General features: G+C 16.0%; 6 protein-coding genes across 6 annotated transcripts, besides 24 other annotated features; 3 read left to right on the forward strand and 3 right to left on the reverse strand. All coding sequences in view use genetic code 6, as the record gives it.

Moving 5' to 3' along the window:
• Positions 1–534: 534 nt before the first annotated feature.
• Positions 535–1217, forward strand: IMG5_116360 (hypothetical protein; the record flags this gene model as incomplete). Its single annotated transcript, XM_004034603.1, has 2 exons — positions 535–661; positions 715–1217. Coding segments are annotated over 2 exons (630 nt in total), but the record flags the coding sequence as incomplete, so codon positions are not given.
• Positions 1218–1305: 88 nt separating this feature from the next.
• Positions 1306–1365: a microsatellite.
• A 185-nt stretch (positions 1366–1550) lies between these two features.
• Positions 1551–1600: a microsatellite.
• Positions 1601–1672: 72 nt separating this feature from the next.
• Positions 1673–1789: a microsatellite.
• Positions 1680–1759: a microsatellite.
• Positions 1681–1791: a microsatellite.
• A 307-nt stretch (positions 1792–2098) lies between these two features.
• IMG5_116370 (hypothetical protein) lies at positions 2099–2885 on the forward strand (the record flags this gene model as incomplete). Its single annotated transcript, XM_004034604.1, has 1 exon — positions 2099–2885. The coding sequence occupies one exon, from the start codon at positions 2099–2101 to the stop codon at positions 2882–2884; it is 786 nt and encodes a 261-aa protein (XP_004034652.1). The 3' UTR covers position 2885.
• Positions 2886–2925: 40 nt separating this feature from the next.
• Positions 2926–2977: a microsatellite.
• Positions 2978–3221: 244 nt separating this feature from the next.
• Positions 3222–3275: a microsatellite.
• Positions 3276–3760: 485 nt separating this feature from the next.
• Positions 3761–3795: a microsatellite.
• Positions 3789–3831: a microsatellite.
• Positions 3801–3890: a microsatellite.
• Positions 3838–3896: a microsatellite.
• Positions 3897–4062: 166 nt separating this feature from the next.
• Positions 4063–4128: a microsatellite.
• Position 4129: 1 nt separating this feature from the next.
• IMG5_116380 (hypothetical protein) lies at positions 4130–4809 on the reverse strand (the record flags this gene model as incomplete). The annotated part of the gene is made up of 4 exons (XM_004034605.1): positions 4130–4215; positions 4272–4587; positions 4635–4716; positions 4793–4809. 4 exons carry the CDS (start codon positions 4807–4809, stop codon positions 4130–4132), a joined length of 501 nt encoding a protein of 166 aa, XP_004034653.1.
• Positions 4810–4847: 38 nt separating this feature from the next.
• On the reverse strand, positions 4848–5335 carry IMG5_116390 (hypothetical protein; the record flags this gene model as incomplete). Its single annotated transcript, XM_004034606.1, has 2 exons — positions 4848–5236; positions 5278–5335. 2 exons carry the CDS (start codon positions 5333–5335, stop codon positions 4848–4850), a joined length of 447 nt encoding a protein of 148 aa, XP_004034654.1.
• Positions 5336–5935: 600 nt separating this feature from the next.
• Positions 5936–5993: a microsatellite.
• A 596-nt stretch (positions 5994–6589) lies between these two features.
• Positions 6590–6651: a microsatellite.
• Positions 6590–6671: a microsatellite.
• Positions 6672–11476: 4805 nt separating this feature from the next.
• Positions 11477–11546: a microsatellite.
• Positions 11539–11568: a microsatellite.
• A 3531-nt stretch (positions 11569–15099) lies between these two features.
• Positions 15100–15139: a microsatellite.
• Positions 15140–15243: 104 nt separating this feature from the next.
• Positions 15244–15304: a microsatellite.
• A 446-nt stretch (positions 15305–15750) lies between these two features.
• Positions 15751–15785: a microsatellite.
• Positions 15786–16594: 809 nt separating this feature from the next.
• IMG5_116400 (hypothetical protein) lies at positions 16595–22238 on the forward strand (the record flags this gene model as incomplete). The annotated part of the gene is made up of 12 exons (XM_004034607.1): positions 16595–16746; positions 16801–16948; positions 17003–17576; positions 17634–18740; positions 18930–19941; positions 20241–20415; positions 20470–20612; positions 20657–21395; positions 21450–21599; positions 21643–21934; positions 22013–22083; positions 22131–22238. The coding sequence occupies 12 exons, from the start codon at positions 16595–16597 to the stop codon at positions 22236–22238; spliced, it is 4671 nt and encodes a 1556-aa protein (XP_004034655.1).
• Positions 17989–18038: a microsatellite.
• Positions 18788–18850: a microsatellite.
• Positions 19878–19914: a microsatellite.
• A 134-nt stretch (positions 22239–22372) lies between the features above and the next one.
• Positions 22373–22415: a microsatellite.
• A 630-nt stretch (positions 22416–23045) lies between these two features.
• IMG5_116410 (hypothetical protein) lies at positions 23046–25383 on the reverse strand (the record flags this gene model as incomplete). The annotated part of the gene is made up of 9 exons (XM_004034608.1): positions 23046–23142; positions 23262–23476; positions 23676–23783; positions 23834–23903; positions 24014–24087; positions 24168–24253; positions 24626–24629; positions 24691–24845; positions 25323–25383. 9 exons carry the CDS (start codon positions 25381–25383, stop codon positions 23046–23048), a joined length of 870 nt encoding a protein of 289 aa, XP_004034656.1.
• Between the last annotated feature and the right edge of the window lie 1644 nt (positions 25384–27027).

Raw genomic sequence — 27027 nt, forward strand, 5'->3', positions numbered from 1 at the left:
TTATATCATTTGAAAATAATTTTTATTCACACTAATTTTATACTTAATTGCAAAATTATTAACAAATTTGAATAACATAATAAGAATATGTTATAAATATTTTATAGTTAATTTTTTATTTAAAATATTGTTAAATATCTTAAAAAAATATAAAATAATTAATACAAATGAAAAACATATAATATTTTAATATAATTTTATTAAATTCTTAATATATTAAATTTGAAAACTTATAATTGATTTAAACATTTTAAATAATTTATATTTATTTATAAATATTATAAAATTATTATAAATTATGCAGACATTGAATTATTTTTATATTAATAATATTAAAAATATATATTTTTATTTCAAATTAAAATATAAAGTAATTTTAGTTTATATTTTTTATTATTATTTTTATTTTTTAAAAATAAAAAATTACAATTTAAAAAATAAAAAAAAAGAAGAAAAAATAAATAATGAGTTCATTGCAAAAAGTTTTAATATATATATATATTATAAAAAATATTAATAAATAAATTAAAAAAGGGAAAAGACGCAAAAGGAAAGACATCAAAAAAATTAAAAAATAAAGAATCCTTCCGTCAAGAATTAACAGAAAAATAAAAAAAAGATATTAAAGAAGCATTTGATTTATTTGATGTCGATGGATCTGGTAAAAACATATAAATAAAATTATTTTGAATAAAATATCCAAAAAAAATAAAGGTACTATCGATATAAAAGAATTAAATGTTGCTTTAAGAGCACTTGGATTTGAACCTAAAAAAGAAGAAATAAAAAATTTAGTTCAAAACTTAAATAGTGGAGAATAAAAAGATAAAGACAGTAATACAAATACTATTGATTATACAGAATTTTTATAAATAATGACAGCAAAAATGGTTATATATTTAAAAAATTACTAAATAATATAAAAAAAAATAAAGAATGAAAAAGAGTCATAAGAAGAAATTGAAAGGGCATTTAATTTATTTGATATGGATAAAACAGGTTTAATTTCGTTTGAAAGTTTAAAGAAAATTGCGATAGAATTAGGAGAAACAATGACTGATGATGAACTTAAATTAATGATATTAGAAGCTAATAAATCAAATAAGTTAAACATTTTATTTTTATATTAAGTAATTTTTAAAATAAAATTTAACAGAGAAGGAGTTGTTACTAAGGAATAATTTGAAGAAGTACTCACAAAGGCAACTAATATATGATTATAAAAAATTACTAAAATAAAACTTTATTTATATGTAATATTTATATGAAAAAAAACAATTTAAACAATAAGAATAAAAAAAAATGATATTATATAAAATATATAATTAAATATATATATATATATATATATATATTATATTTATAATAATGTATAAATATTGTAAAAAATATATTAAATTTTTTATATTATTATAAAATATTTTTTTTTTTTTTAAATATATTATGAATATTTTGTTATTTAAAAATAAATATGTTAAAATTTTTATTTTTTAATAATATAAATTTATTAATATCAAACAATTTAAAATATATATTTTTATTTATTATATAAATTTATAAAAATAATATTTCAAAAAAATTCATATAAATAAAATTCAAATAATAATAATATAATAATAATTATATTAAGATAGAGAATAATTGTTAATATTATTTAAAATAATACACTTTATATTTTAATTATTATTATTAATATTATTATTATTATTATTATTATTATTATTATTATTTTAATTATTATTATTTTTATATTTATTATAAATACTTTATTTTTTAATTATTAATATTTATATAAATTATAATGAAAATATATATTATTATATTATTTAAATTTTAATTTTTTTTTTTAATACTTTTATTATAATTTATTTATTTTTTCTATTATCTATTAAATAAGAATTTTAATTTAATTTTTTGTAATAAACAGATGTGTCTCATTACACAAGTTATTCTAATAATAATATATTTTTAAAAAAAATTTAATAATATCAAAAATTATTATTTTTTTATAATAAATCTTTAATATATATATTTTAATTTAAATATTTTTAAAAAATAATTTGAATTAAGAGTTTTTTTTTTAATAAATAAATATTAAATGCAAGTAAGAAATTTATAATAAGCACGATAAGCATATGAAAAAAAAGACTTAGATTTTTCTAAAAATGCTCATTCTAAGCAATCTATAATTCCATAAGAAGACCATAATGAGTCTGGAATATTTATAAAAAGTGCAGTCTATGGAGGTTTAGACGGGATGATAACAACATATTCAGTTGTTATGGGAGTAGCAGGTGCAAATTTATAATCTGGAGTAATTTTAGCTCTTGGAATAGCAAATTTAATTGGAGATGGTTTAAGTATGGCTTTAGGAGACTATTTATCATCAAAAAGTGAATGTGATTTTTATAAAAAAGAACGTATGAGGGAAGAGTGGGAAGTAGATAATAACCCAGAAGGCGAAAAGGAAGAAATGATTGAAGTTTATTAAAAAAAAGGAATAACTTATGCCGACTCAAAGGCACTTGTAGATATTCTTTCTAAATATAAAAAAGTATGGATTGATACAATGATGGTAGATGAACTAGGAATTCTACCTAATGATGAAAATCCTATCTATAATGCAATTGTTACATTTGTTTCTTTTGTTATTTTCGGTTCTGTTCCTTTATTACCTTTTATTTTTGGATTTGCTTTTGAAATTTAAGGTTGGGCATTTTTGATATCTACTATTCTTACTTCTAATTTTTTGTGTATACTTGGAATAGTTAAATCTATGTTTACCTATTAATCTTGGTTTAAAAGTGGATTAGAAACATTATTTGTTGGAATTACAGCTGCCTCTGCTTCTTATTTTATTGGGTCAGCTTTTGAAACTAAATGATATTTATTATTTTTATGTTTTCGCATTTTTTTTATACATTATATTGTAATATTTTATGTTTTTATTTAATTTTTTTTTTTTTTTTTTAATTTTCGGATGTTGATTATTATCATAAGAAATTAATTATTTATTTTTGTTATTAATTATTATAATACTTAATATGTAAAAATATAAATATATATATATATATATATATTTTATTTTAATTAATATAGTTGAATATATAAATAATTTTTAATTTTTTTTTTTTTCAATATATTTAAAAAAAATAAGTTTTATTTATTTATTTTAATATTACTAAACTTATATTAAGCTAAATATAAAAGATAAAATATACTTAATTAATAAAATAAAATTATTATATTTAAAAAAATTAATTATATAAAAAAATATAAAATTTATCTAATAATAAAGAATGAATCTTAAATAATGAAATTTAAATTTATATATTTTTATATTATAATTTTAAAAAAATAGTTAAAATAACAAAAAAATAAAATTAAATAAAAAAAAGCAATAATAAATAAATAAAAATAGGAAACTTTTTACTGATTATAAACAATAAACTGAATAAATATTATTAAAGATAAAATATTAAAAAATAATCTTCTTATTTTTAAATATAAGTATTGTTGATGAAATTACAAAATCAATAAGAAATTCAAATTCTAGAAGAACTTTTAAAAGCCTAAGATGAAACTTATCCCGTAAAAATTAATGAAGAATAATTTTAACACGAAATATGAATAATTAGCGCATTATTTAAAAGAAAAATAAATTTAATAATATATATAATTGTTTAAAAATAAAAATAATAAGTTTTAGAATAAAAAGAGGAATAAAAAGAATATACATAATAAAAAGTAAAAGTTTTAGAAATAAAAATAAAAATAAAAAGAAAAAGAAAAAGACATATAATAATAAAAAAATATATAATAAAAAGAATAAGTTCTAGAATAAAATAAAAGAAATTACAGAATAAAAAGAAATAAATTATAAAATAAAAGAGAAAAGTAATTTAAGACGGTACAAAAACTTTTAATTTTCTAAAATTAAAATTTATTTAAACAAAAAAAATATGTTTAATACATAAATCATTTTATTTTTTTATTTTAAATATAATAAAATTTAATATTTTTTATTTTTTTAATATTTTTTTAGAAAAATAATTAAAATTTATTTTTATTATTAAATAAAAATGTAAATTTTTAATATATAATATAAAATATGTATATTTTTTTATTTTCATGAGTTTTCATAGTATATAGATTTCTCAATTCCTTTTGATATTTTCTCTAAATAATTAAATTACTCCTTCTTTGATTCTTTTCCTAATAAATAATAAAATATACATAAAATTTATATTATTATTTTAAATAAAAAATACCAGGCCATTAAGCAATTAATGGATAATGACCAGGTCCAGGTGCATTAGTAATTTATTTGGATTTGCTTTTACTAATATCTTTAAACCTTTCTGTCTTTCCTAAATAATTTACTGCACTTTTTGTTAATTTTCCACCAGAATCTTAAAGTTTTTAATAAATTTTCCCAAAAGTATCATAAGTAGACGGATAATTATATTTATAAGTTCCCATATCAGGGGTATTATATTTTTTCTATTTTTTTTATTCTAATTCTTTATGTTTTTATCTCCATTATTCTGGTTTTGTATTATTAATTTTTATTTTAGGAAGAATAGGCTATTTTATTTTTTTATTTTTTTCCAATAATAAAATAATTAATTTACTCTTGGATTATAATTTCCAGGACCTGGTAAAAGATCTCCTATATATTCACAATCATTTAAATAATTTCCTCTTGGCGAAGGTCTAATTGAATTTATTAAAAAAAAAAATATAAAAACAATATTAATTATATACTAATAAAAACAATAATAAATTTTACTTTATTTTTTTTTGCATATTTTATATTTATTTTTTTATTTCCTCATCTGTTTTCATCAAATTATATTTTCCTATTCCTGGAATTATATTTCGTTTTGAATTATTTATTATTTCATCAATATAAGTATTTTTCTTTGTATCTTTAGGTTTTTTTTTCCACTTTCTATTTCTGCAGGATTACTCCATTTATAACTTACATCATATTTTTGAGGACCAGGTGTAATTTTATGTAATTTAAATTCATCATCTAAATAGCAACCTCTTTTTGTTACTTTTTTCATACTTTTTTCAAATTTACCTTTTACTCTCATCTCCTCAAATATTCTATCTTGGATTGTTTTTATATGATCGAAATATCTTTTTGGTACTTAATATCCTGCTATTCCCCAATTATTATCTGATTTCGTTGTAATTTTATACATTTCATTTAAAGGCATGAAATTTACTTTTATTTTTTTAAAAAATATTAATAAATTTGATTATTACAAGAAATAGATTGTTTTGGTAATATTGTAGGTATTTATACAGCAATTTATGAATCCATTAAATATTATTTTTATAGAAAAAAAAAAAAATTAATATTTTTAATGCTTTATGTTATAATAAAATATTAAATACGTGTAAATAATTATTAATTTTATATTTTAATTTAATTTTTTACCAATAAAAGTATTTTTTTTTATATATAACTTTATTATATAAAAATATATATATTTTTATTTATGTAAGAAAAAATAAAAAAAATAGAAATAAATTAATTAAAATTACAAATAAAAAAATATTTTTTATATTTTATGAATTAATTAAATAATTAATTTAAAAAATTTAAGCCATTTTTTCCTTTTTTTTTATTCTTTAATAGAAGATAAAGTAAAAGCTTAAACTTTTTACATGTAAAAACTAAAAATCTTTATTAAAAGATAGTTTCAGATAACATTAATAGTATTTTAATCAGTTTTATCATTAAGTATTTATTTTAAACTTATAATTTTTCTTTCATATTACAAACAATAACTTCATAATTTTAGAATATAACTTTTTTTTTTATTGTTTTTAACAGGATTCCCATTATTTTATATAAAAAAATCAATATCCAGACCATTTAATTAAAAATTAATAATTAAATTGTCTTTTTTATTTAATATATTTTAATATATTTATTAAAAAATGTTTATTTTATATTATTTATATAAAAAAATTTAGTCTAAAATATAAATAGAAAAATTAAATAATTTTTCTTCGAAATAAAAAATAAAAATAATTTTATAAATTTAATAAATATTATTTTTTACATAAAATTTATGTATATTATAAATTTTTAAATGAAAATTAAAGAAACATTTTTTTTTAACATAATATTTCCTTATTATTTTTATACTATATATAACTCTTAAAATAATTAAGAATTAGTTTTTTATATATAAATTATAAATATATATTTATATCAACTTTAATATTAATATAAAAGTTAAAATCCAATTTGAATTCTGTTTAAATATTTTTATTCAATTTTTTTAAATATCCTTGTCATTCCTATATTTTGACTTATTTATTTATTTAAAATTATAACAGATCGATATGCTTCTTCATATTAATATTCATCTTTAGTTTAAATAGATTTTTATATATACAATATTTATCTGAAATTATTAATTTAATTGAAAGCAATTAATTACTATTGTTTTAGAAATCTACTGAAAATATTATTAATTATTTATACAAAAATTTTAATATATTTTTATTTATTATTATTTTAATTTCTTTTAGTTTTCTTAACGTTTTCAACATCTGATTCAATATTTTATTAAATATTCCATTTTTAATAATATTTTTAATTTTATTAAATATTCTAATTTTATTTGTATTTTAATTTATTAAATGAACTAATACATTTTTTTATTATTATATTATTTATTATATTAGAAAATAAAAGCGAATTTTCTTTTTAATAATTTTAATTTTTAAATTAAACCTATTTCATAATCCTAAATACATTTTATATTTTTTTTTGATATAGTCGAAATAAAAAATAGCATAAAATATTCTTTATAAAAATAAATTTTTTAATTGATTAATTATATATATTTTACCTTTTGATAAGTTTTTTTTGATTCATTTTATTTAAAATTCGATTATTAAAGAACTTTTATTTTCTGATCTTTTCTTTTAAAAATTTATTTCTGTTTAACATGCTCTTAAATTAAAAACCATGTTTATAAAAATACTCTTTCTTTTAATTTTGTAAGTAAATTTAAAAACTTACTAATTTTAACAAATCTCTTTGCATCAAGGTTTCTGGTTATTTACGTTTTTGATATTTATAATTTTTCGATTTTATTACTTTGATTATTATTATTAATTATGCTTTTTTATTTTTAGTAGCATATTACTTTAGGCACATTAGAGCAGTATATATATTAGTAGAAGCCAATTTTTAAATCAAGTCTGCAGCTTTATATTCCCATTCATTTTCAGATTTTTAAAATAATGATTATTACCATATATCTATATATTTTTATTTAACTTTTTTTCTAATTTTGATGATAAAAACTTTATTTTTAAACAACTTTAGAATTTCTAAAGGATTTTTTGGTTTTATGAATAAGCTAAAATTAAACGAAAAGACTGGTTGTATTATTAATTTAACATTTTTTCTAGAATTTTTATGAACCTTTTAAATTTTATTTCATATTGTTTTAATTTTTAAAAAGAATTCGAAATCAAAAATCTTTATTTATTTAATAAAACCATTAATAAAGGTATTCCTTTTCTATTTATTATTCCATTACTATTATTTTAATATTTTATTATTTATTTAAATGGTTCTTCTAAACATTATCTATTTAAAATTTCCGTCATATTTTTAAGCTTATAAAAATAGTTTTATTAGCAATACTTATAGTTGTTTAAATGATTAAAAGATTTTTTTAAATTTAATAATTTCTTTTATTCTAATATATTTACTAAATTAAATAATTTCAATTATTTCTAACTTTAAATCTAAAATTTGATTCTTTCAAATGAACTCCTTAAGTTTTTAATAAGGATTTAAGAAAATCTATATAATAAATTATTCCTCTATTAACTTTTTTTATATTTATGAACCTGCTTCAACTTTTAAAAAACATAAAAAAGAATATCATTTCTTTTTTAAAATAATGATTTAAACAGATTATTAGCACCACATGCATTTTTTTAGTATTATTTTTACTCTTAAAGTTAAGAATTTTATTATATTTTTCTCCATTCATTAAAATAGTGAGCTTATTTTAATCTTTAATTATTACTAAATGCAATTAAAACTTTATTTAAAATTCCAAATTTTTTAATTTTAAGTTTTAAAATAAGTTCTGAATAATATTTATTTATTTTCTTATTTAATATTTGAAAAAGCTTTTATAAAGCTGTTATTTTTAAACTTTATTTTTAATATTTATCATTATATCTACTTTCAATATTAAATAGTTTCCATTTCCATAATGAGTTAGAATAAACTTTAGTTTATTGAACTTCGTAATGTAGTTTTAATTTGTTATATGAATAATTTATTTAATTTAAAAATAGTTATTTCAATATTTTAGGAAGGATATGTAATTAATTAATATTTTCATTTAATAGTTTAGATAATTTTTGAGTTATTACTTTCCATTTATTTAAATAAGCTTTTTATTTTATTTAATTATTTTAAATAATTTTTAACATTATTAATTGCTTTAATTTTATATTTTATTATGATTATTCTTTAAGCAATTTTATATTATTAACAATTTTTAATTAATTTATTTAATAAATTTAAAAACTTAAAAACTAATTTTTTATTCTTGTCTACGAAACATATCTATATAATAAAAATTATTAATATATTTATAAAGTTATTACTTTCTTCCATTTAATGTAATATTAATGTTATCTATTTAATTAAGCTTAAATTAATAAATTAATTGCTTATTTTTTTATCTATTCACCTTTAAAATAATATTCTTTCAATATATTAGAAAAACACTTTGGCCTTAATTTTAATACTCTTTCAAAATTTCCACAAAATTTAGATCTTTTTTTCACTTTTTCTATAAATTCTTAACCTTTAGGGAGTGCTTTCCACTTATATAAATTTTGATTAATATTTTTTGAAAATTTAAATTATAAAATATTACTTTCTATAATAATATAATTATTGAATAAATTCTATTTTTATAAATTTAATTAAAAAGTTTTCCTTTTTTTTTTCTTGTTTCATATTTTAGTTAAATTTGATAAGAACTGATTTTAAGCTTTGTATTTTATTCAAATTTATATAATTTTTTAAATCTATAATATTTTTTTTTTAATCGAATCCTTTTATAGCATAAAAATTAGTATTTAATTTCCAAATGGAAAAGGATTTAGAAATATTTAGTTTTTAATTCTCTAATAAATTATTTATAATAAAAGCTTTTTATTGTATGATTTTTTCTTTTTAAAATATTATAAAGAAATCCTTTTCAGCTTTTTATTAAATTATATGGAAAAAATCTATTATTTTTTTAGTTTATTTTTGATATTTTTAGTTCTTTACAAAATCAATTATTTATTAAAACGCATACTAAGTAAAATAAAATAAGGAAAATATATTAAAAATAATTTAAAGTTATTACTTATTTGTTATTGTTATGTTTTATGAGTATCTAAAATAATTAATTTGATTTATTTTATTAGTTATTGATAAAGTCTTTTTTAAAAATTTATAAATAAGTTTTATTTAAACGCTTAAGTAATAATAATTCTAATTTTTTTTCAAATTAATTAGCTTTATCTACTAATTTATTATTAAATGGAATTTTTTATATATTTTAAAAAAAATATTTTTTATTTTTATTTGCTAAATTATTTAATAGTTTAAATAGCTTTTTAAAGCTTTTTTAATACTTTCCATTGTTCTTAAATTAATTTAGAGTGAAAATTATTTTATTAGCCAAAAATTTATAAGAAATATAATTTAAATCTGCTAAAAGTCTTTACATTTATAATTTTTATTCCTATACATTCTATTTCAATTTTTAAAAGGCTAACTATTTTTGTTATTTTAAATTATTCATTAATTAATTAATATAAAATTATTTTTTCTAAAATCTTTATCTTCTTAGAATATGTTTATTTATAATATATCGTTTAAACTTTTCATAAATGATAAGGTTAATTTATATTTTTATTCTTCTTTTTAAGTTTAAATTTTATCATGCCATAAAAAGAAAATTTATTTCAATTATCGATTAGTCTATATAATAAATAATAAAAATAAATATAAAATATATTATTAAAACATTTTTTATAAATTAAAGCATTTAATTTCTTTTCGCTAAAATAGCATTTTCATTGATTTATTTTATATTTTTAAAAAATAGGTTTAGTTTAAAAAAGTAAAATTTGTTTATTTTAACTCGCAGAGTATTTACATTCAAAATTTAATTTTTATTTTAAATAATGGGTAGATTTTTTAATCTATAAATGAAATCATGCATTTTTTTACTTTTGTTAACTATAATTATTAAAAGAATTTATTTTTTATTCTTTATATTTTAGAATTAGTTTCGAATTTTTATAAAACTAAATTTAATTATTATTATTAATTATTTTATACAAATTTATTAAAATTCTCTATTATGAAATGCTTTTGATTTTCATTTATTTTGCTTAAAATTAATTGTTTTTTCAATTAATCAAAGTAATATTAAATATTAAATTTTTGAATTCTAAAAATATTTTTGATCATTTGCTTTTAAATTTTACATTATCTACTATCAATAATAATTTAAAATTCTTTATTTAAATTCTAATTGATTTAGTTAAAAAATTCAAGTGTTTATTTGCATTTTAAATCTTATTTTTAATCTTTAACTATACTATCCCAATTTTAAAAAAATGTTTTAAGTTCTTATTTTTTTTGTGTATTATTTACAAGGCATGTTTTTTCTTTTTTAATTCGCCTTATATAAGATAGTTTTTAAAAATATTAAAATCTTATTTATTTTTCTATAATAAATTCTAGACAAAGATTTTTAAAACTATATATATATTTTTTTTATTTAAAAAAATACTATGTATGTATATAATAACCTAATTGCATTTTTTTATATTTTCGATATTTGATATATCTGGTAAATTTTTCCATAATAAAAATAATTAATTTTTATTTCTAAATTATGTATCTTAAAGTTTTTAATAAAAAAAAAATTATGATTTATAATTATGTAAATTTAATCTAAACTATGATAATATATATCTCAGTTTATTGTTAAAATTTTAATTAAAAATAAATTAAATTTAATTTAAGTTTAATTATTTTTATTGTGTATTTAATTGTAATTATTATTAAAAGTTATTACAATAGCATTTCCATTTTAAAAATGAATGATTTAATTTACTTTAAATACGAAGAGATAATGCTTAAATAATATTACGTTTTAAATTCTATTACTTTTAATTAAAATAAAACATTGAAAAAAAATATTTTTACATGTTTTAAAGCTAAGATTTATTAACTATTATTTTAAAAATTTTATAAAACTTATATAAGTTTACTATTTTTTCTTTTAAGCAATATAAAGATAATTAAGATAAAATTAATTTTTAATTTATTAATCAAATTTATCGTATTTTTTTATTAATTTAAAAATAAAGACCATTATTAAAAGACATCATAAGTCTAAATAATATTAATAATAATAATAATAATAATTATAATAATAATAATAATAATAATAATAATAATAAAAATATTTTTATTAAAATTATTTTTATATTATATTTACTTGTTTTTTAGCGTTTTTTACTAATTTCATAATCATTTTTTTTTTAATTTAAATATCATCATTTTTTTAATATATACTTTAAAAGTTATTATTTAATGTTTTATTAATATTATCAAAAACCATTAATAATTTACTAAAAGCTTAAAATTATCTACATTTTTATTAATGCAAACGCCATTTATCAAATATTTTTTTTATATCTTTTAATTATATATATACCAAATGTTTAATTGACATTTATTTTATATTTTTTCCTTAAAAAAAGTATTTTTTAAAATTATTCATAGTATTTTATTTTTTCTTCATAGTTAATAAAATCAATTTCTATTCAAATTAGTTTGTTTTTTCTCTGCAAATATTAATTTATTGTAAATCTGGTAATGATTTAATTAGTTAAAGTAACTTTTTATTAATTAAATTATTTAAAATATAATTATTTTTTATATTACATTCATTTATTATTGACTATTTATTTTTATTAGTTTTTAGAAAAAATTTATTAATATTTTTTCTCTCTCCGCATTTTTATAAAAACAGTATAATAAAAGTCTTTATCTTTAATATAATTTATTATCTATTAATTAATTAAATGCCTAAAGTAAATATCTTTTGCTTTCCTAATTTAACTATTCTTACAAAGTTTTTAATTATATATAATGTTTAAACTTTTAAAATATTAAATTTAGTTTATTCTATTAAAAATTTATTATTTTTTATAAAATATTTTTCTATTTATTTTTTTATTATTAGTCAATTTAAAAAATAAAAATTAAATTCTATTATAACTTCATATCTAGATTATCAAAAATATTAATTGTAAGTTTGCATCTTTAAATAATGTTTTTTATAAAATTATTACTTTAATATAAATAATAATTACATTTATAAATATTTAGTATTTTAAATAAATTTATTCCAATTAGAAAAGGCCTTAAATACATCTTATTATTTAATTCTAAATATGGTCTAAAGGACTTTTAATTTTTTTAGTTCCACGTTCATGTGTTATTGTCTCAATTATTCAAATATATTTCTAACTCTATTATTAAATAATTTATTTATTTTATTCGAAAATCGGATTGCTTTTGCTTTTTATACATTCTACATATTTGGAATATATTACCACTATATTATTATTATTTGGAATTAATATAAAATTTAATAAATATTTTTTACCTTTTTAAAAAAGTTATAATTATTAGTAAAATTAATTTTGAGTAAACATTAGTAAAATTTATTTTGAGCTTTTAAAATTCTTTTATTTTAATAAAACTTAGATAGTACTTTAATTAAAAGATTATTTTGATTATTTCCTTAAATCTTAATCAATTATTAAATAAGAATTTTTTATGTTTAAGATAAATTTTAATTATTCATTTTGTTTGCTATATGCATTTTTTCAGCGTTAAAAACCCATAGTCTAAAACATTATTAAATATTAGTTCTAGTTCTATTTAAAATTATGTTTAGTTTCTCTTTTTTTAACTATAATTATTTATCATTTTAAAAAATAGAACTTAACTATTTATAAGCTAAAATATAATTTAGTTTTGCAAAAAAATCAGTTGTTAATTTGTATTTATTAATTTAATTTTATCTGTAAACAATATTATACCACTTTTAAATAGCTTATTATTATTAAGATTTTTAAAAATTTATCAACTTTATTAAAGCTTGTTTCTTTTTTAAAAAAATATAAATAAATATAAATAGGTTAAATATATATCAAATAAACTTTTTTTTCTTTGGCCTATAAATGTATTTCCATTAAATAATCATTTAATTTTCTTAATTTTTTTTATTAAAGGCAATTTATTTTATGTTAGAAAGTACAGGATTTAAGTTTATTTTTTATTTTGTGTTAATCAGGTAAACATTTCCACATATAAAAAAGCTTTAGGGCTTTATTTTCTTAAGCACTGATTAATTTACTATGCACTTTATTAATTAAGGATCTTATTACATCATTTGCAAAATTTGGTAATTATTTTTATTAATCTGTATAGCATTTTAATCTCCAATATGCCTTAAATTAAAAATAAAGTTTTTAATAAATAATTTTTTTACTATTTCAGGCGTTATTCTTGCGTATAAGGCAAATTTTTTTATAACTTGTTTCATAATATTTGTATTCGATCTTACTTTCCATCTCAAAAAAGCTTATTTTAATGTCATTGCTGTCTCAGTTCTACATACAAGCATTAATATATTGCCTTTTAATTTTAATTAGGTTTAAATATTGAGTTATTTATTTTTAAATATCCTTTTCCATTTGCTCATGTATTTTTTTAACTATTTATAGTTTGTTTAAATAAAAACTTCGAAAATAATTTTTTTACTGTTAAAGAGATTTTGACTTATGATATTTAGAATAATTTTTATACTTTAATTTTATAATTTTATATTTCATCATTCCATTTCTTTATTTATATGAAAGAATTCATTTTTGCTTTAAGTATTTCATTGTTAAATCTAATTAATACTATTATAAAATAAAAATTAATATATATATATATAAATTTAAAAAAATTATATTTAAAAATTAAATTATAACATAATTATAATTATATATTTAAAGGAGATAATTTACTTATAAAATATATTTAAATAATCTGTTATGAAAATATTATTTTAACAAATGTAAATTTTTAAAAATATTATCAAAAGTGTTTAAATATTTAATAAACTTTTAATAATATAAAAATAATTCATTACAAAAAAATTATACAATAATTAAAAAAATTAATATTTTTCAATTCAAAGCAATGCAATTATAAAAAATTGTTTTATTATTTATTCGTTTAAAAAATTATATGTTATAATTAATTAAAGATATTGTTTTAAATTTAATATATAAATTACATAATAATGGAAGTATTTTCTTATTATTTTTTAGTTAATATAATCTCAATTTTTAAAAATGCCTTTTAAGATTAATAATCATTTTATTTTTTAAAATTAAAATAAATCTTGATAATTTTTTATATTTGATATAGCTTCTAATTTTCATTTTAATAAATGCATCCTCTAATAAACTTTTTTTGTGTTAGCTTAATACATAGTAAATGACCTATGTACCGTTAGTTTTTAAAGGATTAAAGCTTCTAACTTTAGTTGATAGTATTTTTTAATTTTTAAACATTTAATTTTAATTTTGCTTATAAAAAAATTATTTAATTTAAATATATATTTAAAATAAAATAAAAATAAATAATTTAAATATTTTGAAAAATTTACAAAGTATATATAATCGGATAAATTTTCATTGAAAATAAATTATTACTTATCATTTTTAATTTTTAATTTTATTTTAATTATTTCTCTTGAGATAATAAAGTAAATAATAAAAAGTATTTTGTTTATAAATAAACATAATTTTCAATTAATTCTTTTTTTATTACTAGTTAAATATAAATTATGAATAAAAAAGTAATAAAATTATGAATTTAATAAATAATTTTAATTTAATAGATATATATACAGAAAAAGTAAAGATAATTATTGAATTCAAATAATAATAAAAATAAAATTTTACTTTATAAAATAAATTTTAATATATATTAATTTTTGTAACCTTTTTTATTGTAAATACTAATTTTTTACGATATAAATAAATATTATATAATTAATTTTATTTTATTTTATTTTACAAACATATAATTATTAATATATTATAATAAATCAAAAATAATATATAATAATAAAATAAAATTTATATAATAATATATTTTATAATATATTATTATCTTTACAATTATTTTATTTTTAGTTTTTTTCTTTAAAATTAAACAAATACAACAAAAAATACGTGAAAAAATTAATAATTGCTTTTTTTATTGAGTTTGATTTTTATAAAAATAAAAATAAAAAATTAATATAAGAAAGTAATTTATATATATATTTAGTATATAAAAATTGATAATAATAAATATTATTTAACATATTTTCTCAAAAACAAATGATTTAATCAAATATTTTTATTGATTATTAATATGTAATTAATTAAAATTTTATTTTATATCTATAAGTAGGAAAAAATATATACCATTTTTATTAGAAATAACAAACATAATTAAATATCACTTTTTGCTATTTAAATGTATGTTTTTTAAACAAACTCAAAAGAAAAAAAGGCTATAATCCACTTTTTCAATTATATTTTTATACAAAAATTGTAAAAAAAAATATATTGTTAAAAAATAATATTATAAATATATTATTTTTTAAATTTAAAGATAAGCATTTATCTTTATTATTATTTATTTTAAAATATTTATTTTATTAAAAATCGTTTTATTACTAATGAACAAAATATTATTGTTTATTTGACGATAGTAAGAAATATTACAAAATTATAATTATATAAAAATTATCAATAAATATATTTTAAACTATTAATATATAATTCAATAAAATATTAAAATACAAATTAAGTTTTATAAGAACATTATAAGAATAATTTATGTAATATGTTTTTATATAAGAATAAATAAAAATATTATAATTTAGACTAAATAATATTTTTTATAAAAATTGAATTTAATAGATTAATAATCTATTTTTATAAATAAATTTAAAAAGTATAGTACTGATATTGTGTTTATTAAAATAAATAATATATTTTATTTATATTTTTTAGATTTAACTTGAAAATAAAAACTTAAGACTATATACTTTTGAAATAATAATTTAATATTTATTTAATATAATGATGAAATATATTAATATTTTTTTTTTATATTTTTTAACAAATTAAAATTAAAAATATAGAAGATATAATAATATTTGTTTATCTATTTATTATTTTTTTTTTTTTTTTGGGATTTTTAAATAATTATTCTGATTATTTTAAACAAATTAATTAAGATATGTATTTATTTTAAGGAATATACATATTTAGTTCTAAAAACAATTTCTTTTTTTTTTTTTTTTTTTGAAACTTATTTTTATTTGTTTTTTAAAATAATAAAATAATTTTTTTTATTAAGATAAAATTAAAAAAATAAAAAAGTTTTATGAGTGATTTATTATTTGGTTGGCTTAACGACGAAGTTTAATTAAGCAAAAAAATAATTAGCTTTGAAGAAGATTTTTCAAACGGTTACTTTTTTGGAGAATTATTATCAAAATATAATCAGCAATTGAATTTTGATGAATTTAAAAACAAGTAATATTTTAACAATATTTGATTAATTTTTTAATTAAAAAAAAAAATTAAAAGAGATATTCGAACAGCAAAAATAAAGAATTTTAATCTTCTTTAACCTACTTTTACAACATTAAAAATAAAATTTGATACTATAACTGTAGATTAAATAATAAAATGCTAAAAAAATGTTGCTGCCAATATTTTATATCAATTAAAAATGGTAAAAAACATAACTTTAACATTAAAAAAATTAAATTTTAATATTTTTTTTTAGGCTTTAGAAAAAGTAAATAACCCAGCAGATATGATTTTTAGTAGTAAATCTGGAAAATATAACACAATAACACCTTTGATGAAAATTAATCCTCCAATTGATTAATATGCTAAAATGGAATCTCATTTTTTTGATTAACTTATAAATTAAAAAAATAAACCTTAAAAAGTTGTAAACTTAGATAAACATTTAGAGCATTATGATAAATATAAAAAACAATAAGACCAAATTATATATTAATAAAAATAAAAATATGAGGAAGAGTATAAAGCATTAAGAGATTAAATGAGAAAGATTTAGCTTAATAAACTTTAAAGAAACATGGCTTTTTAAGAAGATTGGAATGATAAAGGTTAAGAATAATGGAAGAAAAATTAAGAAATTAGAAAACAAAGTGAATTAGCTGATTAATAATTTACTCAAAAAATAACTTTAAAAGCATAAAATAAATTGAATACAATAAAAGAAACTACTAAAAATGAAGTTCTTGGTGATATAGAATAATTTGAGTTAAGCTTGAAGAAAAAAGGTTTAATTCTAGAAGAAGATAATAACGGAAACATAATCAAAAAAGGTATGTATTTAAAAAATATTTATTAATTAAATAAATAAAATTAAAATATAAAAAAAGAAAATAAAAATTTAGTAAGTGCAACTGCAACAATGAATAGGATTAAAGAAAAATAAAAATTAAATGAATTTTTGAGAAAAGAAAGAGACAAAAGAAGAAGAAAGATGATTGTAGATTAATCTAAATTACAAAGGGATATTTAAGTCAAAAAAAGAGAGGAATTAGTTTTAAAAAAATTAGAATAATAATCAAGATAAGTAATAATATTATTATAAATTTTATTTAAAATAAAATAAAAAAAGGAAAAAGAAATAGAATACGAAGTATGGAGAGCACAATAATGCAAATAAATAATAATAGAAAATAGAAGAATAAGATAAGATAAATATAAATAAAAAAATGAAGTAATGGTGATAAATGCTAAATATAAAGAAGAAGAAATGCTAAAATAATTAAAAGAAGAAAATAACAAAGACATAAAAAGTAAATTAGTAAGATAAAATGAAATAGAAATATAGTAAAAGTAAATGTAAAGAAAGTAAAATTATTTTAAATGCTAAGATATTGTTCATTAATTTATTGATTTAGCAAATATTTGTTATGACTAGTAATAATTAAATGATACTAATTTAATTGATACAAATTTATTTTAAAATTAATTACATTTATTTATTAACGAAATGAATCTAATTAAAACTAAATAATTTGCTAATGCTGATATAATATAGAATTTAAAATAATAATATGAAGATTAATAAGAAAGCAAAAAGTTCGTAATTTCTAAACAATTTCAAGATTATTTAACAGGATAAGGAATTTGGGTTCCATAACATAATTTTCCTTAAAATGAAGAAGATGAGAAAAATATACCTAATCATGCCATAAATAACTACTTTTTAGGAGATTTAATAATTTAAATACTTGAGAAATATTATGAATAAAAATTAGAAGAATAAAAGAAAATTAAAAATAATCATTTTGATTGGCTTCCAATAAAAATAGCTATACTCGGATATTAATTTTCTGGAAAAAAAACTATAGCAAATTTACTTTAATAAAAATATAATGTAAAAATACTTTCTGTTGAAAAATTATTAAATGATCTAATAGATACATGGAGGTAATATTAGCAAAAATAATAGTAAATATAATAAAAAATATTAAAAAGTAGTAAAAGTTAAAGAAATGTAGAATTTAATATAGAATAAAAAGATTAATAATAATAATAATAATAATAATAATAATAATAATAATAATAATAAAAAGAATAATAATAAATTTTATAATATAATCAAATTTTAAAAATTTAAGATGAAGAATTATTAATTGAAATCGATGAAGAAAGTAAATAATTAGCATAAGAAATAGAAAATATACTTTTGGATGGAAAAGAAATTCCTGATGAATATTACATTAAGCTTATCATGAAAGAATTAAATAAAATACATCCTGAAGTATCTGAAGAATAATTTTTAGAAAACTATGAAAAAATTCTATATTTAAACGATAATCATAATGATTAACAATTATGTATCGACAATGAAAATAGAGATATAGAATTCCCTTTAACATAAGAAGATATTTTCAAAAATTAATTATCAAATAAAAATCATAAATACACTAATGGTGTGATTTTATTGGATTTTCCACATTCATATGAATAAGCGAAATTATTAGAAAAAGAGCTTTCTGGTTTTATGCCTAAAGATGAAGTTATTTAAAGTGAATTTGAAAAAAGTGTTTAAAAAGCTTCTTTAATTGTTAAAGGCAAAGAAGTAGAAATAGTGAAAAGGTCTTTAATTAAAGCAGGTTTGGATAATGTTTTTTATATAAATATTGATAAAACTGAAAGTCTAAGAAGGGCTTTAGGAAGAAGATATGATCCTTTTACAAAACAATATTATCATTTAGATGATAATATTCCACCTGTTGATAATGCTCCTCTAGTAGAAAGAATTGAAGGAATTATGTAATAATCCGAAATTGGAATAGTCGACAAAAATTGTTTATTAGATAATAATTATTAAGAACTTAAAGAATGGTACTCTATGTTTGGTTAGTATTATAATTCTTATGAAAATAATTAATCTGATAATTAAGAGGGATATGAAATAAATGAATAAGAAGAATAAAATTAGTATGAATAGGAAAATTTAGATCATGATATAAATCATATAAATTCTTAAAATAAATAATCAGAATTAAAATAGGAATAATAGGGATAAAATAATAGTCCAAACAAAGATAAATAATATGAAAAAAATAAATAAGAAGATATAAATATAGAAAATTAAGAAGATAAAAAATAATAATAATAATAATAATAATAATAATAATAATATATAGTTAAAAAAGAATTAATTTGTTGGTAAGATATTAACGGATTTTTAAAAATTGACGAACTTTTTTATTGTATAGATAATATGATTGATTAAATGCTATATATAAAAGAATAACGATACTAATAAATGAAAGAAAATTATTAATTAAAATAAGAAAATGAAAAACATTAATAAGAAATGTAGAGAATAAAAGAAGAAAACGAAGGAAAAGTAAATTTCATATTTTAAATAATTATTTATATTATTATATATACTAGTGGTATCCTACTGACAGCTAAGAAATAGTTTAATAGTTATAAATTATAATGCAAAACCAATAAATAAGTCATTAAGCAATTACAAATCTTGCAAATTTATGGAAAAATACATAAGATTATTATATTAATATAACATAAGATGTTTTTTATGATTTATAAGAATAAAAAGAATTAATTATAGTTAGATTTAATGATATATAAAAAAAGTTTTTAAAGTTAATATAAAGATAAGATAATAAATTTGTATAAAAATAATAATATTATTATTATAATTTTAATATAAATTATATTATATAGGAATATGTAAGATAATACTAAGAATAATATAATGACTTTGTTTAAAATTATCCAGATATGTGTGAAGAATAGTAAACTAAAGAAGAGTTGCACTAAAGAGTTGAAGATTTACATAATTTACTTTATGACATAATTGAAAATAAGTAAATAATAAATATTTTTATTTTTTTTAAAAAAAAAAAATAAGACGAGAAGAAGCAACTGAAGAAAGAAACTAAATAATTAAAAGTGGATGGATTTAAAAAGAAATGGAAAAATTTACTCTTTTAATGCAAAGATTAATTTAAGCTGAATTAAGTAGATCTTTTAGTTGTTAACAGCTAATAGCAGATTACTATACTTTAGTTTTAGGTGAAGAATTATAAGAAATACCTGAATATTATAAAAATGATATTATAAGCAATTAAGACTCACTTCCTCCTGTAGAAGATGCATAAAGTTTTCCTAGAATAGAAAAGATTATTGATTCAGCCTTAAAACTACATAACGGAGAAGAAGAATAGGAAGAAAAAGGTGCTAATAAAAAGGGTGGAAAAGTAGCTAAAAAAGAAGATAAAAAAGCTCCTAAAAAAACAGGTAAAAATGCTCAAGAAGAAGTAGAAGAAAAAAAAGAGCTTAATCCATTAGAGAAAAATATGAAAGAGGCATTGCATATAGAAAAAAGCATATTTAGATATAGAATATAAGTACTTAAAGATTTTTCTATTAGTAGATTGAAAGAAATGAAAGCTTTAAGTAGTATTTTATATGGAAAGCTTGAGGATTGGATTGAATACACTTTTAAAATAGAAAACGATGCAGTTAATGAAATGGATTACATTTTTAGATAATATATTGAAGAAGAAAAAAAAATTTAAAAAGAAATTCAACTTAATTATGTCGATGTTATTATTTCTCATTAAATTTTAAATTTTTTAACTCCACCAGTAAATTTTATAAACAAAAATAAAAATATTTAAAATTTAAAAAAATATAAAAAGCCGATTATTTTACCTGCTAAAGAAACTATCTTTTAACACAAATTCAGTATTTCTTAATTATATGTAATCATCGAAGAAATCAGAAGTATCACTAATGAAAGAAATTTAGTAGAATCAAGAGAATTAGTCCAATTTTTGTTTAGAAAAACAGTATTTTTTATAAATTTATTATTTTTAACTTATTTTTTATAAGATTAATAAAATTACATCCGATGTATTGCCTTCTATTTGGAGAAAAAATACTATATATGATTATCAGAGACTTGTTCTTAATTTAGACCCTCAAAAAACTGGATATGTTAACAGTAGCCATCTATGCGTTTATTTATGTTTATTAGGAGCTACATTACCTTCAAACTAAGAATTGTAAATTTATGCGTAAAATTTAGTTTTTGCGGCTAATGGAGAGCATTAAATTGAAAAAAATCCATTTATGTTTACTGAAGCTTGGTTTGACAATCAAGAATCATGTGAAATTGAGCAATGTAATTTAATTTTATTTTAGAAATTAATAAAAAAATTTGTTTAATTTAAATATATAAAATTAAAATAAAAAAAATTAGATTCGAAATAATTCGATCGTCCTAAATGTTTGAAAGAATTAATGTTTTATGTTTATAAAGATTTTGAAACAGTAATAATTTTTATTCGTAATTATTAATTTATATTTTTTTATTTAAGGATTTAGTTGATATCAATTAATATATTTAAGCTTTAAGTGCATTAAATTATATCCATGGACATCTAAATGAAAATATTAAGACATACAATGATGTTTTATTAAGTTGAAATATTTATTTTTTTTATAAAATAAAAAGTAAATTAATTATAAAAATAAAAACAATAAATTAAATCGATATAACATTTTTTTTAACAAAAATTATATTTATTTATTTATTTTATTTTTAAAATTAATTCTTTGTTATATTTCAATTAATAAAAAATATATTTAAATTAAAAATAATACTTATAATGAAACTGTTAATTTTAAAATCAAAAATTGTTTATTTTTCAAATTGGGAAATAATATATATGTATAAAATGGGTATAAAGGTCAAATGTCTCTTTTATAATATCTTATAATATAGCTCCTTAATTTAAAAATATAACTCTCATTTCTTAAACACACGGCATTTTTAAAAAAAGCTCCTCTTCAGTTTGAGATGAGTTTTCTTTATTTTTATCGTTTTAAGTATTTAATTTATTAGTTTTATTAATTTATTTGATATCGTTTTAAGCTTTTGAATTTCTTTCTTAATCTTCTTATTCTTAAGTTTTAGAATTAACATTTAAAGAATCTTCGTTTCCATAAATAAGTTAAATACAATTTTTTATGAATTTTCAAAAATTGTGTATCCATTATTTTTAAGCCATCTATTTTTCAAAAGAATTTTAAATAAATTATTAAAAAATTTTTATCCACAATATAATAAGGTAATTCTTTATTCATGTTAATAGTAAATCTCCACATTATCACCTAAATCACCTCCACAATGAATTTCAACTTATAAAGGATATACTATTGAAGGAGTTAACTTTGTTAGAGAAGCACATTATAACTCGTGCTTACTCCTATTATTTTTCATACAAGTTTTATCACAATAAAAAGCAGAGTAGCATTTTTAACAATGAAAGTTAATATAAATATACATATGACAAGAAGCACATGGAACAACAATATTAGGGCAAGTTTCTTTAGATAAATTCATATTTGTTATACTTTAAAATACTTCAACTAATATTTCACTTTTAAAATTTAAAAGCTTTATAAACTCATGTAAACAATTTTATAGTTCCATAAAATATTAATACTCGCCTTTATAAAGACCCATTTAATACCTTTTTATAGCCCCGTTTATTACTGCTTCATAAAATTCTTACATTGAAGGTGGACTTGAATATGATGGTCTGTATGTAAATTCACCATATTAATCATTTTTAAATGAAGCTCCTTATTTTTTTAATTAAAGGGAAGGATGTGTAAATTCTGTTTTTTTAAATAATTTCCAATCTTCCCATAAATTTTACTTTTATTAAATTTGATTTTATTTCATTAAAAAAATGAATATTTTATATATTTTTTTGAATTTTTTTTTGTATGTATAAAAATGATATATATTTTAATTAATTATACAAAATTAATTTTTTTTAATTTTAAAATAAAATTATTCATTATAGGCTTGTAATATAATTTCTTGAACTAAAATAATGCTTATATTAAAATACATAATTAAACTTTTCTTTAATTTCTCTTATTGTTTGATCATCTAATTTCGAAATCTAATATACAGAACTTGTCAAATTTAATATTTTTAAATTTACATGCTAAATTTCCTTTTGTAATTTTATTTTGTAAAAAACATAAAATATCTTATAATTTTTACTTTAGTTTTATTTTCATCTGAATAGTTTATTGTTAGAGTATTATCTTAAATTATAACTTCAGAAATATCTCTTTTTAATATATTTAATAATATTTTTAACTTATCTTATTAGAAAATTACAAACCTTTATTTTTATTTATTTTAAAATATGTTTTTATCAATTAATAAATAAAATAATACTTCTGTTTGGTTATTAACCACATTTCAGTTTCGTTTAAAACATATAAGCTTTCAAAACAATCTTAGAAGTCGTACTTTTCAATTTAGTAAACATTAAATATTAACTTATTAATAATTTTTATAAAAAATAAAATAACAATTTATTTATATATACTTTAGCAACAGCTTGATTTTTATCATAGCACTTTAAAACTTTATTTTATCCAATAACTCTAGGATACCTTTTTACATTAATTAATTCTTTTAAAGATTTAAATTAATTGAATTATTGTTATTTTTTTTTCTTATTCTAGGTTTAGTAAATAGTTGTTAAGGGAAGTAAAAACGCTGTATGAAACAATTTCATAAAATTGCCAGTAAAATTTTGTTCAATATTACTTTCTTTTACTTATTAAAGCTCTATTTTTCTTATATTTTATATTTATTAATCAATTTAAGCTTCATTTTATTTATCATATTCCACTCTATCGAATAATTCGTTTATAATACTTCCACTTATAAGCGATGCACTGCTTTTTATTGCTTAAGCTATACGTTTAGTAAAACTATATCCACTTTAAAGAACTGTATTATAAAGAATTTAATATTTATAAGAGTTTTCATAATTATTACCAAACTTTATAAATAATTTTTTTTAATTTAAAATAATTTGTTATAGTTGAACAATAATAATTTACATAATTTATTATTGAATTAGAAAAATCTAATATAGCAAAACCTACTTCTTTGAATAATTATTCAGGGTCTCCAGCCAAATCAGCATTTATAATAATTGCATATAATTAATTTTTTAATTCATTTGTGTAATAATTCCCAATTTAGCGTACTAAATCTTATAAATTATAATAATGATTTTGATTTGAATATTTGTCAAAATTGAATATTTTTTTTCCAATTAAATTTAGTAAAGTGAAATAATATTAATTTGTTTTATGAGTTATTTATTTTATTTAATGCATATTACTAAATTTCAAGTCAAAACTAATATTCGAAATATCAAGCTATTCTATAAAATATAATGATTATTTTTAGAATGATTTTTTAATTTATTGATCATAATTTAGATTAAGTTACTAATTAGAAATCGAATTTTATTCAATACTTTTAGATATCTTTTTAATAAAATAAAAAATATTTAAATAATTATGTATAAATTACTTTGAATATTTGCTTTTATTATAAATCATTAATTAACAAAATTAATTAGTAAATTAAAAATCCTTCTATATTTATTTCTAAAGGTTAAAGTCTTAATCTAAAAGATTCTATATGATTAGTTTAATTATTTTTGTATTTTTGTTAAATATACTTTAAATTGAAAAAGCTTCTGTATTAATAAGTTCCTGCTTTTTTAGATTCTTATTCTTCATTTTTTTTTTTTTTTTATATAATTTTTTTCGTTTAGAAGAAAGGAATTGGCAAAGGTTTAGCCTCTTAAAAGTCTGCTTGAATATCCTAGATTTTCAATTAGATTTCTAATCTCTTATCTAATTATTTTAACTTTAAAATTATTTTTTCAATTTCAAAATAAATTATTTCTTTTGGTGTTGAATTAAGTATAGAAATACCAATTTTTTCAAGATCAATATCAAGTTAAAGATTATTTAAATTTATATTTTCGAAATTTTATTAATTAAAAAAATCCACTAAGCATTAATAAAAAATTAGAATTATTCTTGTTTTTGGGAATTCACTATCTTATACAACTTTTATACAAATAACTTCATCATCATCTTTTTCTTCTGTTCTTAATATTCCACCTTTTTTATTATAAATATCCTCTTTTTTTAAAATTTATAATATTTTGTCTCTTTTCTCTATAATAAGTGTTTCTTCTTCAAAAGGATTATCCCATCCAAAAATTCGGTATTTTTTTAAATAATTTTCTGGCGGCTATTTTCCATAGTCTATATTTTATTTAATACTATTTATTAATAGATATTAATAATTCTTTTAACAAACTGCAAGGCTTTCTTTTGTCAAATTTATGATTTTAAACGGTGGAAACTCGGTAGCATCTTCAATAATTAGAACTGTTATATTACACTCTTAAGAAATCTTTTTATTTATTTTATATAATATATACAAAATATATTTTTTTTATGGCTACAGTTATTCGCAAAATATTAAACGCTTATTAATCATTTTTATAATTTATTTTTATAGTAAATTATTAACTATAAGACTAGCTAAATTACTCAGAATATACCCCAAAATTTTAAGCCGCCTTTATTTAACTTTTCATTTCTTTAGATTACTTATAAACTAGCTAAGTTTATTATTTTGGAGGTAAAAGAGTTTCAAAATACAGTTAACTTTAAAATTTTTAATTAATTTGTAATGGTAGAGAGCTTTAATTATGAATTATTTAGAAAGGAGAAAGAACAAAAAATTAAATAGATTGAAATTCGCCTGGAAGAAATACTTGATTAATATTGAATTTTACAATTTCTATATTATTAAATTATATTACTTAGTTTCCATTTTATAAATTATATAATTCGGAAGTGAAAAAATCTTATTTCTTCTAAAATTTAAGAATGTTTTCATTTATATATTTAGAAGAAACAGAAAATTAAAACTTTTTATTTTATGTAAGATTACCTGTGTATTATATTATTTATTATTAATTTTAAGAAAAAAATAACTGCATTAAATCGCTTTGAGTAAAGTTATGGGCTTTAACCCCTATATATTAATTGTTTTATATCACTTCATTTATTTATGGAAGTTTTATTTTAGGATATTGATATTCACCTTCTTATATAAATAAATTTATAGGTAAAGAGCTTTCATTTAAGAACCAATATTAAGAATATATTAGAATTTCTAAATTTTCGAAATTATATTTAACTTCTAGGATTAAATTTAATTATTTTCCATTTTCATTATCTTCATTTTCTGGTAATAATTAAAATATATTTTTTTGAAAAATCGGTTCTTAAAAAGGATTTTTTAATTCTTTTTTATCATCTTAATAAGTATATTTTTTAAATTATTAAATTAATTCTGTA

Source organism: Ichthyophthirius multifiliis, assembly GCF_000220395.1.
Source record: "Ichthyophthirius multifiliis unplaced genomic scaffold scaff_1120509250944, whole genome shotgun sequence".
In the NCBI taxonomy this organism is placed as follows: Eukaryota; Ciliophora; class Oligohymenophorea; order Hymenostomatida; genus Ichthyophthirius; species Ichthyophthirius multifiliis.